The sequence below is a fragment of the Vitis riparia genome, chromosome 16 (genome assembly GCF_004353265.1).
Source record: "Vitis riparia cultivar Riparia Gloire de Montpellier isolate 1030 chromosome 16, EGFV_Vit.rip_1.0, whole genome shotgun sequence".
Lineage (NCBI taxonomy): Eukaryota > Viridiplantae > Streptophyta > Magnoliopsida > Vitales > Vitaceae > Vitis > Vitis riparia.
The window spans coordinates 10,750,508-10,765,324 of record NC_048446.1 but is presented as its reverse complement, the minus strand read 5'-3'; the positions used below and the strand labels follow the sequence as shown (position 1 = coordinate 10,765,324).

Below are 14,817 nucleotides of genomic sequence, written 5' to 3'. Positions count from 1 at the left end.
CTGCTATGGATTCTAAAATAAAATCCATAGAAAAGAATGATACTTGGGTGCTAATAACTTACTTGTAGGTGCAAAGAAGATTGGTGTCAAGTGGATTTCCAAAACAAAGCTTAATGAGCATGGAGAGGTAGATAAATACAAGGCACGCCTTGTAGCAAAAGGCTATACAGTGAACACAAGGGGAGTTGATGGACACGGCTAACCCTCCGATTTGCCAACAATCTCCCCCCCAGCGACACCCCTGGGGTTCAAACCCATGACCTTGGCTCTGATACCACTTGTAGGACCTCAGGTGCTGCCAACTCTCCTAAAAGCAATTGCTGTTAGGAAAGGCGCATACCTTAACCTTATAGTGCATTCACCCAAGCACCCACGGCGAATACAAGGGGAGTTGATGGACACGGCCAACCCTCCGATCTGCTAACAATTTGATGGACACAGCCAACCCTTCGATCTGCCAACACTCTGGACCATTCCAAAATAATCAACCTTATAGAATTGCAAATCAACAAGCTTGACCTCATCCGTTTTGTACTTGATTCTCTCGGGCTTGGCATAGGTCTTCTTCTCTCACTTCTTAGATCTTTCAGGTACCACAGGTCTCCATGAAAACTGGCACAGGTTTAGGCACATCAACATATCTATGCCACTTAGCCTCATCAAAGTCCGACATCCCGACTGTCTCTTCCTCACTTTCAATCAAACCATGTCCCTGTACCATTTAGGATTTCTGGGGTTGTACCTCATCACATGCCTGTGCAACATATACCCAACTTCGGCCATGCCGAGAGGCATTCCCAAGCGCCCAGCCTTGGTGGTTTACATGGCATCACATGTCAACCTATTCTTGGAAGAATTCGTTGTCTTCTTCATCATCTGCATCCAAGTCTTGGTTGGATAGCTAGGGTTGGAATGAGATATGGGTTTAATAGTGGTGATAATGGGTATTGAAGGATGAGATGGTGAATGAGTTAATGAAAGAAAGAGGGGTTCAATGGTGGTGGGTATGAGGATATAGAGAGGGATGAGGGTGGTGTTGAGTCGAGTATGGCATGGGATCTTAATGGAGGCTTTGAAAGGGAAATCGGGTGGAGGATAATGGGTATGGTGGGGTGCGAAGGATACGTGTGCATGGTTCCCATTCATGTGGGTAGGACCATAGGAGAGTGTAGAGAGAGAATAGGTTTACTGGCGCGGCTAAGAGGGTGGCGAACATGTTGGGGTAGGAATGAAAGATGGGAGATGGGTACATGGGTATGAATAATGAGAGATATGAGAGTTGAGAGGATCGATAGGGTGATGGGTAAGTCGAGTCTCAAGAATGGGTTTAATGGTGTTGATAAATGGAGAGATGAAAGTAGCCGTGGTGATGATCTGGATGACGAAGCTGACATTTCCCTTTATTTTACCTTTTCTTCGCCTGTCACTTTCACCACTTCATTATCCTTCTCAGCAACAGACCTGCTCCCTCTGTCCCAGCCACCTGTTCTTTCCCATTAGCTTTCTTTCTGCTCAACTATGTCTCATCTGTCCTAAACAACTATCTCTGATTTTTGGCTCTATTGTGCGTTCTGAAGAAAAAGAAAAGAAGAAGAAAAAAAGAATAAAATAAAAAGAAAATGACCCTGAGGGGGTCTACAACTAGAAAGTTACAATTTATTTGTGGTTGATATGTCTGTTTATTCTCCCTATTCCTCTCTGTAATTTATTTGTGCCCTTTTATTATATTTATAATACTATTGTTTAGAAACTTTTCAGTTTACTAATATTTCTACATTTACATCTGTATTGCTTGTGTATAAATTATTTTATATGCTATTTTAAATTCATTTCACTAATTTTAACTCTTTAATATAAAAATTAAATAATTTAAAAATATATAAATTTGTATTCTAATTTTAATTATATTTTTTTATTATTGATACCAAAATAATTTGAGAACTAAATATAACCTAAGTTTTGATGTTTACATTATCTCCACAATTCAAAAGGGAGCCAATTATTGAAGTAGGAGGCTTTAGTAGCTTTTTTTATCATTAGCTAGTTCACCACAGGCACTTCTTGAAATTAGTTTGCTTTTAGTTATATGCTTTTTTTTTTCCAATATATATCCTATATACTTAAAAGCTAAATTTTGTTTTGATCATTATATGTATTTGCAGGAGCACTTTCAAGAGTGCTATATGCATTGTTGTTTTGCTCGACATAAAAGTGATGTTCCTACTAGCAATTGATAAGTCTAATCACAAGCTTGTTGCCAAAGCCATGTATGAAGTGCGTTACATAGATTTGGAAGACCATTGAAAAGTGACGGGAATGTCTTATTATATGATCCAACACCTAGTTCAAAGAGAAGTCCAACTCCATACTTTGGTCATATAAGATGTAGGGGACGCAGAAACTACCATTGTAGGGGTATTTTTGGGGTAAAACTGGTACTGATGCAGTGAAAATTCTTATACTAACTATATACCTTATGCCATTGAGTCAAGATTCAGATGCAATTTAGAGGGCTTTACTGAAGTTCGTTGAAGAAAGATAAGTTCAATTTTCTATTGATGAAAGATCCAACTATCGAGTGCCACTCGAGAATTGGAGAAGTTGGAGGGTTGTTCCAAGTTGTAGCTATTGGAAGTGGAAAACAGAAAAAGTTTATTTAGGAGGGATAGAGGCTTTTAAAGAACAGATGAATATGGTATATTCTATTAATGGAGGATTATTTTCTAAGCCCCGTATCCTTTGTGGACTCCTTTGGGTGGTGATATGATATTTTTTATTCTTAGAAAATTTGAAAAAAGATGCAAGGAAAAGAAAATAGAGGAAAAGAAAAAGGAAAGAAAATGTGAAAAAAAAAGATTTAAATTTAATAAATTATTTTTATACTAATTTAAACTCATTTCACATACTTTTCATTTTCTAAACATTTTTTTCTTAATACATTTGATTTTCTTACATTTTTTTTTATGTAGAAATCAAACAAAAGAAAATCATTTTTCTTAACATTTTTTTCTTTTCTTTTAATACTTTTTAGGAACCAAACATACCTTGGCGTTCTTCTTGGAAGGTGAGCTTGTATTTTCTTTCCTATCAATTAGTTCTATGTTTTCGTACTATCTCCATGTCAATTGATATCAATGCTCTGGGGTGCCATGGCTGGTTGTAGTGTGCAACATGTTGAAGAACATCTTTCTTGAGAATGAGATCTCATGAAGAATATTCAACAGGTGAAGAAACCAAGTGCTCGAAGAGTTAAGAAACCAAGTGTAGCAACTACAACAACATTTATAATAGTTTAACCTTTTCAGCACCAGATTTCAGGTGAAGAAAGTTTTAAGAATGAAGAAGAAAATATTAACACCCCTTCTATCAAACTCAAAAGCCCCAAATAAGAGATGGTTCATCTCCAACTTGTGTTGGAAGGAATCACCACTTACAACAGGACTTTGTAGTCAAAGTAAATATCCTAGAGTTTGGAAAAAGAATGCAACTAGATCATGAGTTTTTGGATTGGCCTGGCTTCACTATGTTGAACATGTATTTGACTACAAGGTGGTGGTAGATGATTGCAAGGTAAAACTAATTGCTATGAAATTAAAAAATATGTCTTATTGTGAAGGGAAAATCTTAAAAGCCAAATGATTGAGAAAGAAAAATAAGGATTGTGACTGGGAAAAAAGAAAAGAAAATAGAACTTTAAAGAAAATATTTTCCATGAGAAGTTTCATAACCTCAAACAATAGTGAAAGATTATATAATAGAGTTTGATCATCTTATAGTAAAATGTGATCTTGTTGTACAAGAAGAGGACACTATAGCTCGTTATCTTAGGGAGTTAAGACTGGAAGTTGGCAACATGGTGCAACTGTAACCTTATTGGACTTATGATGTTTGTAGATTTTCCCTTAAGAGTAGAAAAACAACAAAAGGAAGAATGTAGGAAAAATTGGTGATTCTTAGTGCAAGATAATTCTTCTAACAAAAAGAATGCTTCCATTTCTAAAACTAGCTCAATTGCAAAGTCCATTCGTTGAATCTTATCAAAAGATAATAGTAAGGTTGGTTTTAAACAACAACCATACTTCTCCAATACCAATTCTTATCAATGCTTCAAGTATCAAGGGTGCAAGCATATTGCTTCTAAACGCCCTAGTTGTAAAATTATCATACTAATTGAGGAAGAAAGTGATAAAGAGAGCGAAGGAGATGTCTAAGGTAACTTTGGAACCCCAACAACAAAAGAAGTCATACATGCGGATCAAAGAGAATATCTTGTAGTTCAAAAAAGTTTAAGGAGTTGTTTATTTCTTTTACTTAAATATAAATAGAACTTAATTTAACGTAATTTTAAATGCAACTTAATAGTATTAAGTATTGAGTTATTTGTTTTTTCACAATGAGAGTAGGGTGTGAGGGTTAGAAGTGTGAATCAACTAACTTTTTAGATTAACAAAAAAGCCATATATTTTAGCTTTTTATATTCAATTAAAAATAATGTTAAAAAAACTAGAAGTTAAAAAAAGAAAACTAAAAAAAGAAACAACTAGTCTGAAAGTAAATTACATTCAACATTAAGTTAAAAAAAAACACAATCTAAGTGTTCTCCAAGAAGAAGAGACAAATTGGCAATGAAAAAAATATTTTTTTACACTAAGTGCACTTCCAAGGACAAGGTCTGTAATGTCCTCATTGATAGAGGCAACTTTGAGAATTGGGTGTCTATTGAAATGGTGGAGAATTAGGCCATAGAATGGAAATGACTGAAAGAAAAAAAAAAAAAAGTAATTGAAAGAAAGAAAAATGTTCTTCAAGAAATGGCTTGTGTAATGATCCACACTCATGACACTCCTGCTTACTTTTGGGCCGAGCCATTGGCATTGCTTGTTATAGTGCCAATAGTCTTTCATATGAGTTATGGTAAGGAAAGAAACCTAATTTGAAATATTTCAAGATCTTTGGCAGTAGATGTTATATTCTCAAGGATGGGAAAAAACTAGGAAAATTTGATTCTAAATTTGATTTAGGTATTTTCCTAGGTTATTCTACCATAAGTAAAGGCTATAAGGTTTATAATCTGAATACCAAAATTATCTAGAAATCATATAATGTGGTTATTGATGACTATGGGTCCATTTGAGAAAAAAATTATTCATATATATTACCCTAGGGTTCTATTAGAGATGTCCTTGAAGTCATCCATGAGCTAATGGATGAGACTAAAGATATTCCTAAGACCATCCCTGAAAAGGTGATTGATCCCAAAAGTGACATGAAGGTAGATGAAGATATAGGAAATAGTAAAGTGGGAAATAGGAATAAATCCAAGGTACCTTAAAATCACCTTATCTTTAGTGTCATTGAAACCAAGAAAGGTTCCATGGTCATAAGGAGACAATCAAGACCTAAGAGATAGGTTTCATTTGCTACACCTCTGAATTAGAACCTAACAACATTGAGGAAGCTCTCAAATATGAATCTTAGGCTATCATACTATAGGAAGAACTAAACTTGTTTGTTAGGAATGAAGTGTGGTATTTAGTATCTAGGCCTAAAGACAAAGATGTGATAGGTACCAAATAAATTTTCAAGAACAAGCAAAATCAAAATGGGATAATAGTGAGGAACAAGACTAGACTAGTGGCATAAGGATATTCCCAAATTAAGGGAATTGATTATGAGCAAACCTTTACTCTTGTAGCTAGGTTAGAGGCCACTAGAATTTTCTTAGTTATAGCATGCTCATTAAGGAGAAAGTTATACCAAATGTATGTATTGCCTTTTTGAATTAAATCCTTAGGGAAGAAGTATACATAGAGCAACCCAAGGGCTTTAAAGATCCTAAATTTCTCAATGATGTGTATAGACTAAAGAAAACCCTCTAGCGACTTAAGCAAGCTCTTAGAGCTTAGAATAAGAGACTTACTACTTACCTCTTGAAATATGGTTTCGAGAGAGAGGAGTTTATAGGACTTTATTTGTCCATAAGACTAATACTAGACTCTTATTGGCACAATTTATGTTGATGATATTGTTTTAGAGCCAATTTAAATAAACATGCCCTTGGTTTTATTAAGGAGATGAAAAAGGAATTTGAAATGAGCATGATAGGTGAACTCAATTTTTTCATTGGCTTGCCAATTACGTAACTTAAGAGTGATTCTTTCTTTCTTACTCTAAATATGCAAGGGAGTTGTTGAAAAAATTTGGTCTTGAGTCGGCTAAGCACTTTAGGACACCTATGAGCACTATCATAAAGCTTTACAAGGATAAATCTAATAAATATGTTGAGCAAAAGCTTTGTAGGAGTATGATATGAAGTCTTTTGTACCTCACTGCAAGTCATCCTAATATTTCTTTTAGTGTGGGGGTGTGTGCTAGATACCGGGTTAATCCTAAAGAGTTATATTTAAAATTAGTAAAAAGAATAATCAAATATGTGAATGAGACTTTAGATTATAGCTTGTGGTATCCTTTTGACTATACACTTGTTATCATCGATTATTTTGTTGCTGACTAGGCCAAAAATGTAGAGGATAGAAGAAGTACTTTAGGTGCTTGTTTCTTTGTTAGCTACTATTTAGTTGCATGGCTTAGTAAAAAACAAAACTTGGTATCTTTCTCCATTATGGAAGCAAAGTATATTGTAGTAGGAAGTTGTTATACCCATCTTATTTGGATGAAGAAAATGTTCAGTGACTACGACATTGAGCAAGACACCATGAATGTCATGTGTGACAACATGATTGCTATAAACATCTCTAAGAATCTTTTCTTTCATTCTCAAACTAAATATATTGAAATTCAACATCATTTTATGAGGGATTTTATAGAAGACAAGGTAATTTCCTTAGAGTTTATACCCATTGAGCATTAATTGGTTGATATCTTTACAAAGCCCTTAGATTATCTTAGGTTTGAGTTTCTAAGGAAATCTTTGGGCATCTGCTTCATTGATTAAGAGCTTGAGATGTGGGCCTAAGGATCATTTTTCTTTTTAAAATGGTACAATTTTTTAGAATCTTAGGTCCATTTCTAGCCAATCTTAGGTTTCATAAGTTCTTTGTTAATTTGTTTTTTTTAGTATCTACTGAAATATCTCAATATTATGCTATATAAGATCTGATAACTTTCCTTAGAATATCATAAATCACTTTTTAAGCCATTAAAACAAAGTAAATAAAAACTTTGTACGTTAGAAAACCTTAAAATTTTCTATGGCAAGTGATTAATAAGCCTTCTTACGTTTAATTAATATAGTAGATTTTAAGTTCTTAAAAGTAAGGAACACCATGCTTGTTTTTAAATTCACATATCATGTTTGACTTAGTCTAAAATTGTTTCCCGAAGTGATCTTTGACATCTTGGCTAAAATTAATTTAATATTCTTTCCCAGAAAATAATGTCATCACTTGCAAAAATTGGAAACACCCCCACTTGGAAAAAGACAACCATGGTTGAAAGTATGATTTCCATACCATATATAATGCCTCTACCATTGAAAATAAAATAAAAGAAATAAAAATGAGGAAAATGATGAGATCTAATTGAGAAGGAGAAAAAGTTATGATTTATGTAGATTAACATTTATTGTATTAAATAAGAAATCGACAAACTATGTTCAAATTGATTAAATGTTAAATAAATTACATTTTGACATGATTGAATGATCTTCTAGAATTCAAAATTGAAATATGTAAGCTAGATATTAAGTTGATATATACCCTTGACAATCAATATTTTTGGTTTATTTTAGTCATAGTATACCTTGTTTGGTATTGAAATATTTTCAAGGTTGACTTAGTCATTAATGATTTCCTTTGGATGATGTTGATTCATTCTTGAAATCTTGGATTTTAATTGTATAGCTAATTACTTGATTTATTTTTGTTCTTGCTAATATCTCAAGTTTCTTTGGTTTCTTAGAACTTTAGGTTGTAATTGTTGTCTCTCATATCTTTCCAAGGTTTTTTTTTAGTATAAAGGGTTGTTCTTTTGGCCTATTTTACATTTTAAAAAAATATGATGTTTTGAAAGCTTAAAGGAGTGTTGTTATTGAGATTAGCGCTTGATGATAGGAATGGAGAGGTTAAGTGCTCCTTATAGTACTCAAGCACTCTTAAGGGCTTTTAACACCCTTCGAGAGCTCAATGGCTCAAATTTGCTTCCAACGCCCTTCTAGCGCTCAAAGTGCTTGAGCTCTAATCTAACTTGGAGTGCTCTTGTGCATGCTAAAGGCTATAAAAAGTATTCCAACACCTTATTGTGTTCATTTCCTTTATCCCTAATCATCTCCTACGCTCTTTCTTAGTGTCCACTTATCTTTTACCATTTTTTTTTTGGTTTGGTTTTCACTTGTTCCAACTTTGTAAGAGTGTTGTTGCTTTCTTCTTGAGCATTTCTAATGGTTCATTTTTACAAAGTAGCTTATAGATTTTCATGTGTCTTCATTTTTCACTCTAGGCTAAGTGTGTCGAGTCATAGGCATCCTAGGGAGTCATCTCCTACCCCTTTATTCCCTGAGCCTACCATGGCCATCCTCTTGACTTTGATGATCTTTCAATTGAGTGTTTCTTATTTATGATGTCTTGAGAGTGATACTGTGCTCAATTCTTTGTTCATAGGATTGAGATCAAGTGGAGTATCGCCTTGAGCACTTTTTGTGACACTGATTTTCTAACTATTTTTAGCGAGAGAGGTTGGAAGCCTTTTATGTCACTTTTTATATACCTTTTTCAAAACTCCTCTCATCAAACATAGATTTGTGGGTTGGTTGCCTGTTTCATCTATGCCATTCCCTTTGGGCAATCGATAGATATCACCTAGGTTATCTTTTACATCATGGCTACATACTGTGAGTCACCTCATCTTGGAAGCCTTCCTTTCATTCTGGTTGTCTCCCACATCCTAGTTGATCTAGTTTTGAGATTGATTAGTAGCTAGGTATGCTTAGACCACATGCTCTCATCAGCAAGAGTTCATGGTCTAAGCATGTTAGCCATATGTTTGCCTCGATTACTTTAAAGGTCGTTTAGGAGGAGGAGGAGATCTATGTGATGGAGCAGGATCCACCTATCGAGTTGAGTGATGAGCAACTAAAACCTATACCTAGAGGGTGTAATAATCATGAGAGAGCAAGCTCTTCATGATCATCATTCGCCCCTTGGTCCTTGTTTGTGACGAGTTTAAGCTTCTATAATTGATAGATTCTATGAACTAGCTTCACTTGTGGATAGATGCATCAAGTACTCATGTGGACACACACCATCGCAAGTTCATGAAGCATATAGATGCTTGCTTTTAAGGCCTCAATCCTTGCTTTATGGTTCATGTCTCAAAGTGCTTCCGACTCTGTAAACTTCATCTAATTTGGAGTTTTGGTTGTTCTATGCTTATGTGAAACAGTTTCTTTTAGCACTAAAGTCTCCTTAGCTCGGTTTATCCTATATTTGTTGGTCTGGATGTACTTTTTTTTTTATCCTTTGTATCTAAAACCTTTTGATCATATTTAGATATAAATTTACATCCATTATTTTTTTTCCCTGTTTTTTTTTTTCTTGCTTTATCATTCTCTTTGTCATTTTTGTGACAAAAAAGAGGAAGATTGTTATTGATTGGTTGGTTGATTGCTTGTTATCCATTGTATGCATGACTCACATTCATTTACCCTTTCACTCTTATCATAATTTGATAGAATTAATGAGTTATGTATGTTTTTTTGACACATTACTTTACTTGGGTATTTTATTTGTTGGTGTGTGCAAGTTACAAGTATTGAGGTATTGCTCACCTTTGGATGTGGTTTATCATCATTTGCATGTTAGGAAATGAACTGGTTTAGACGAGACTTATTGAGAGATTTGTTAACTTTATTTGAGAGTACTAGGGGGAGGGGGGCTAATGTAATCTATATTTTGTCACAAAATTGCCAAAAAGGGAGATTGTTGGTATGTTAGCTTATGTGGTTTAATATTGGCAAATTTTTCCCATTTATTTTAACATTAAAACTTTCTCTAGATTGTGTCTTGCTTTCCATTTGAGACTTGAGGTTGTTGCTGGATCAATTGGGATTACATAGGTAAATAGAGAAAGGCTCGGGAAAAGCAAATTGGTGTTTGGTAAGGCATGGTGTAGATCAAGTTTTTTAAAACTAAGTGAAAATTTTTTAAAAGTGTTTTGAAAATCCCCGAAAAGAGTGTTCAAGCGCTCTTAGGAGCACTCAAGTGCTCAAAGGGTGCTTGAGCATTTGTGATAGAATTCTCTAGAATTTTGGAGATATGTCTTTTCTATGTTTAAAAGTTCTATTTTTAGAATTTTTTAGATTTAGTCTATTATATTCCTAGGCCTATATATACCTTGCATAAACAGGTTTTTGATGGGATGCTCTAAGTTGAAAAAAAACCTAATTTTCCTTCTTGTTCTTAAACTCTTAAAGAAGCTTGTAGTTGCTTTTGCTGTGTTGTGAAGGAGGTTTGTATCCCCTTAAGCATTAAGGTGAGATATTCTAAAAGCACATGAGGTGTTGCGTGGCAGATGAAAGTGGATTGTACGTACCAAGGAGTAAGTTTTAGGAGTAGTTTCTGCTAGGTAAAATTGTGTACTATACTTTCACATATTGGATTGTCAATTTGAGGTCTTTGACCCCTTGGTTTTTACATCCACACATTTGTGTGGATGGTTTCTACGTAAAAAGGTTTGCCGCTTGTGTGTTGGTTACTTTTTAAGTATCTCTAATCTAAAAAGTGATAGTTAATCATTTAAGTTTTTTATTTTTGGGCTGAAAAGGGTTCAAACACTGATTCATCTCCTTTAGGTGTTATCCATACTAGATCATATAACTTTCAAGAGATCATAATTAAGTAAATTATAAGTGAGCTTGATTCTCCTATCAATACCCAAATAAACTTAAGTAAATTAATAGCTACAAAATTAGCATACAAGTAAAACGGTCATTTAGACCATGTAGTATAGGTTGATTATCCAAGAAGAACGTTCCAATCAATGAGACTCTTTTTTAATAAATTAAGGGATCTTTATTTTGATGATTCTCATGGGATATTTTTTTAACATATTAAGCTAAAATCATAGGTCATCCCGTTCAATTCCTTCTAGTAAATGAGGTTATGAATCTTATACCTATTATTATATCATATTTAATAATTTTTGTAGTATTAGGTTTCACCATTGAAGCAAATTTCATAATTTTAGAAAATACTAAATTTTCACTCAAACAATCTATGTAAACTTAATAAACACCAAAAATTCCTTTATTAAATGCATTTCATAATTTACATAATGTCAATACACATAACACAAGAAGTTGAATATTAATTAATTAAAACTTCCACAAATTTAAAAGATCACACACAAAAACAAACACATTTTAACAAGGATATAATAAGGAGTAGAATAAAATGCATTGACAATTAGCTCATGTGTATGAATAAAAAAGAGAATGAAGAACGATAGTGCTCTCAAATGAGGGAAAAATCATTAGAAATTTCTCTAATAGGACCAACATGTAGTTTATCTCAAATGAAGGAAACTATAAGGCAAATCCAATGTTCCTAAAAAGAATGAAGATGATAAGAACCAAAGGGAGTAATATCATTTCAATATAAATGAATATAAAACTTAGAGGCAATGTCTATAACATATATTTTGAATAAAAAAAGGCAATGTTTATACCTTCATCCTAATTTTGGACTACACACTTAAAGGAAAGACAACAATAAAATTATTAAATCAAACACAATCATTTGGGAAGTTCCTTAGTACAAAATGATAAAGTAAAAGAAGTTTGATCACAATCGATATTCATTTTACTCATTATATAATATATCTATGTGTCTATGTTTTATTAGTTATAAAATTAAATATCATTTTGATCAAACGACGATGATCATACATTCAAAAAACATTTGAGATCCCAAAATAAAAGGATTAGTTATTTTCTAAGAGGAAACTAAAAACTCATTGAAGAAAAGAGAAGCGTAAAGAAGAAGCACAAAAAGTCTAGCAAAACAACATTAGATATATAGATAAAAGTAAGCATTACGTAAAATATGGTAGACCCCTCAACTTCATTTATTACAAGGGAAGTGGGGCATATCAACTTAAGTTTTGGTAGAACAACCTCAGCACTATCACAACACAAAATTGAAGGCTTCTTCTCATATATATATATATGTTAAATCAAATTTCATCCTCAAACTTGGTTATATTTTCAACTACAATACTAGACTCTTGATTTCTTTCTTTGGTTTATCCATTCTTAAAGACCGTCCAGTTGTGGATAAAAAGTCATTATTGAGGAATGACAATGATCACTAAGGTGGTGTTTGTTTTTTTGACTTTTTGTTGAAATCAATTTGTTTTTAGAATTTAAGTTTTTTGTTTTATACTTTTTCATGTCTTATTATAAACTTTTTACTAAATAGAAAAAAATCAAAATATGTAGCTTTTAATAATAAATACTTTTATGTCATACCATATTTGTCACCAACTATATATGTAATTTGTGATATAGAATAGTTGATCTAAAATAAGTAACCAAAGATAAAATTAAAAAAATTACTATTTTTTGTGGCCAAGTCTTATCGTTATAATAAAATAAATAAATACTTTCATGACAGAGAATTTTATTATAAAAAAGTAAATACTTTCATAATTTTAAAATTTTATTTTTTGTGATGGAACATTATTGCCGAAAATTATTCATCATTAAAAAAATTATGACAAAATATATATAAGTGTGTGCCAAGAGTTATTCATCATTAAAAAAATTATGACGAAATATATATAATTCTTTTCTTATTCATAGTATAATATAATCCTTGGCTTTATTTTGTAGACAAGGCATCAGGGATCTTCTAAAGCAGAGATTGCTTCTGCCTCAAAATGAGGCAGCACAAGCTGGGACCCGGTACAATGTGCCCTTGATGAACTCCCTTGTCCTTTATGTGGGAATGCAGGTAATGTGCCCCCTGCCCCCCCTCCCTTTTTATTTTTTTATTTTTTTTATTTCTCTCTCTCACCTTGTAAGTTTTGGTTAAGTAACAAACCGTTGGTTCTCTTCGTATTATTGAGATATTCTCTTTGGTTTATTAATCTCCAAGTGGATGTATGTATTGCAGACCATCCAGCAATTACAAACAAAAAGCTCGCCTCCACTTGCACAGCAGATGGCCCACAATGGTCCGCTGGAGTTGTATTTGATGGGTTCTGCCATGGACATCTTCCAGACTCTGATTGCGGAGCTTGATACAGAAGGGCGTTACCTCTTCCTTAATGCCATTGCAAATCAGCTGCGCTATCCCAACAACCACACACATTTTTTCTCCTTTGTCCTTCTCTACTTGTTTGTTGAGGCAAGCCAGGTGAGACTCCCCCGACTTTCAACACCCTCCCACGGGACATGATCACCTTCTTATAGTCTCAACCTCTGTGGTGCAGGAAATCATCCAGGAGCAAATTACAAGAGTTTTGCTGGAACGCCTGATTGTAAATAGATCCCACCCATGGGGTCTTCTCATCACTTTTATCGAGCTCATCAAGGTAATTAATTTGATGATTCTTTTTTTCTTCTTTCTATCTGGTTGGTTACACACGTTTTTTCTCTAAAAATAGTTAATGAATTTCTCTCCTTTTTGTGTAAGCAGAATTCAAGATACAACTTTTGGAGCCGAACTTTCACAAGGTGTGCGCCGGAGATTGAGAAACTGTTTGAATCGGTTTCACGATCTTGCATGGTCTCCGACAACATGCACTGACTGGTTCTCTCATTTGTAAATAACTAGCGTAATTTTATTACTGATAATGCCCATAGATAGACCATATAAAAGGTATATATACTTGCAAGGGTTGTCGAAATAAAAATAAAAATAAAATAAAAAAAGTGGCTGTAATGAGTTTAAGCAAATTTGTCCCCCCCTCCCTCCAACAAAAAAGGGGAAAATAGTAATGTTTTTCTTACATTTTTGGATTATTTTTCACTTATATTTTTTTTTCTGTGATTTTCATTAAGATGGTGGCTATGGTCGAAATGTTTGAGGGTTTAATTTTGTTGAAGTAATTGATCAACCATTGGTTGTTTTATGTAGTTGAGTTGTGATAGGGCAAAAATTTAGCCGTATATAAAAAATTCTTACTAGTATCAATTTTTTGCATCTAGGTTACAGGTTTAGTGTGCTTACTAAGATCAAGATGTCCTTGATCAACTCCTATTGGTGAAGATTGTTGCAAATCCGTAGATGGTCTTGAAAACTCAGTAATATTCTACTTGATGATTTGTCCTTGAAACTTAGCACTCAAATGGTGGAAATATGGGAGGGTGGAGGCTATGATTCTCTCTCTGGAATATATGAGAGAGGATAGTGAATGTAAGAGTAAAGACGGTATTTATAGGCTTCGTTTTGGCTTAAGTGACTTGAGCGAACTTAAGTCCAAGGGTCATAATTGATTAATTAGTCTAATTGATCTCAATTTAGAGAAACCATTCATTGAGAGCTAGTCATTATCTAAAAAAACTTTGATCAAACATAAATTGAAACAAAATTATCAACATATAAATAAGACTCAATGTTCTAACATTTTCGAAAACAATTACCAAACAAGACCTAAATATCTTTAGCATGATTTTCTTTTACTTGATAAATTGATGCATATGGGAGATGAAAAATTATTTTTTTACTTAAAAAATATGGATTTTATCACTACTTTTGAGTGTTAATCATATCATTTCAACTTGAATACATGCTAAATCTTTTTTTTTTTAGAGCATTAATGTGTGTTCAAGTGAGGATAGAGGAATCAGGGGAAAGT

General features: G+C 33.3%; 1 protein-coding gene across 1 annotated transcript; it reads left to right on the top strand.

The window, feature by feature from the left end:
* The first annotated feature begins 781 nt into the window (after positions 1-781).
* On the top strand, positions 782-13,844 carry LOC117933246 (CCR4-NOT transcription complex subunit 1-like). Its single transcript, XM_034854630.1, has 7 exons — positions 782-892; positions 982-1,112; positions 2,163-2,267; positions 12,848-12,968; positions 13,131-13,373; positions 13,450-13,551; positions 13,656-13,844. The coding sequence occupies exons 1-7, from the start codon at positions 782-784 to the stop codon at positions 13,764-13,766; spliced, it is 924 nt and encodes a 307-aa protein (XP_034710521.1). The 3' UTR covers positions 13,767-13,844.
* The last annotated feature ends 973 nt before the right edge of the window (positions 13,845-14,817 follow it).

Coding starts and splice junctions, on each gene's coding strand:
- LOC117933246 (XM_034854630.1), top strand. CDS start 782: ATGCCGAGAGGCATTCCCAAGCGCCCAGCCTTGGTGGTTTACATGGCA. Junction 1,113..2,162: donor AGGATAATGGGTATGGTGGG/GTGCGAAGGATA, acceptor ATGTATTTGCAG/GAGCACTTTCAAGAGTGCTA. Junction 12,969..13,130: donor TCCTTTATGTGGGAATGCAG/GTAATGTGCCCC, acceptor TATGTATTGCAG/ACCATCCAGCAATTACAAAC.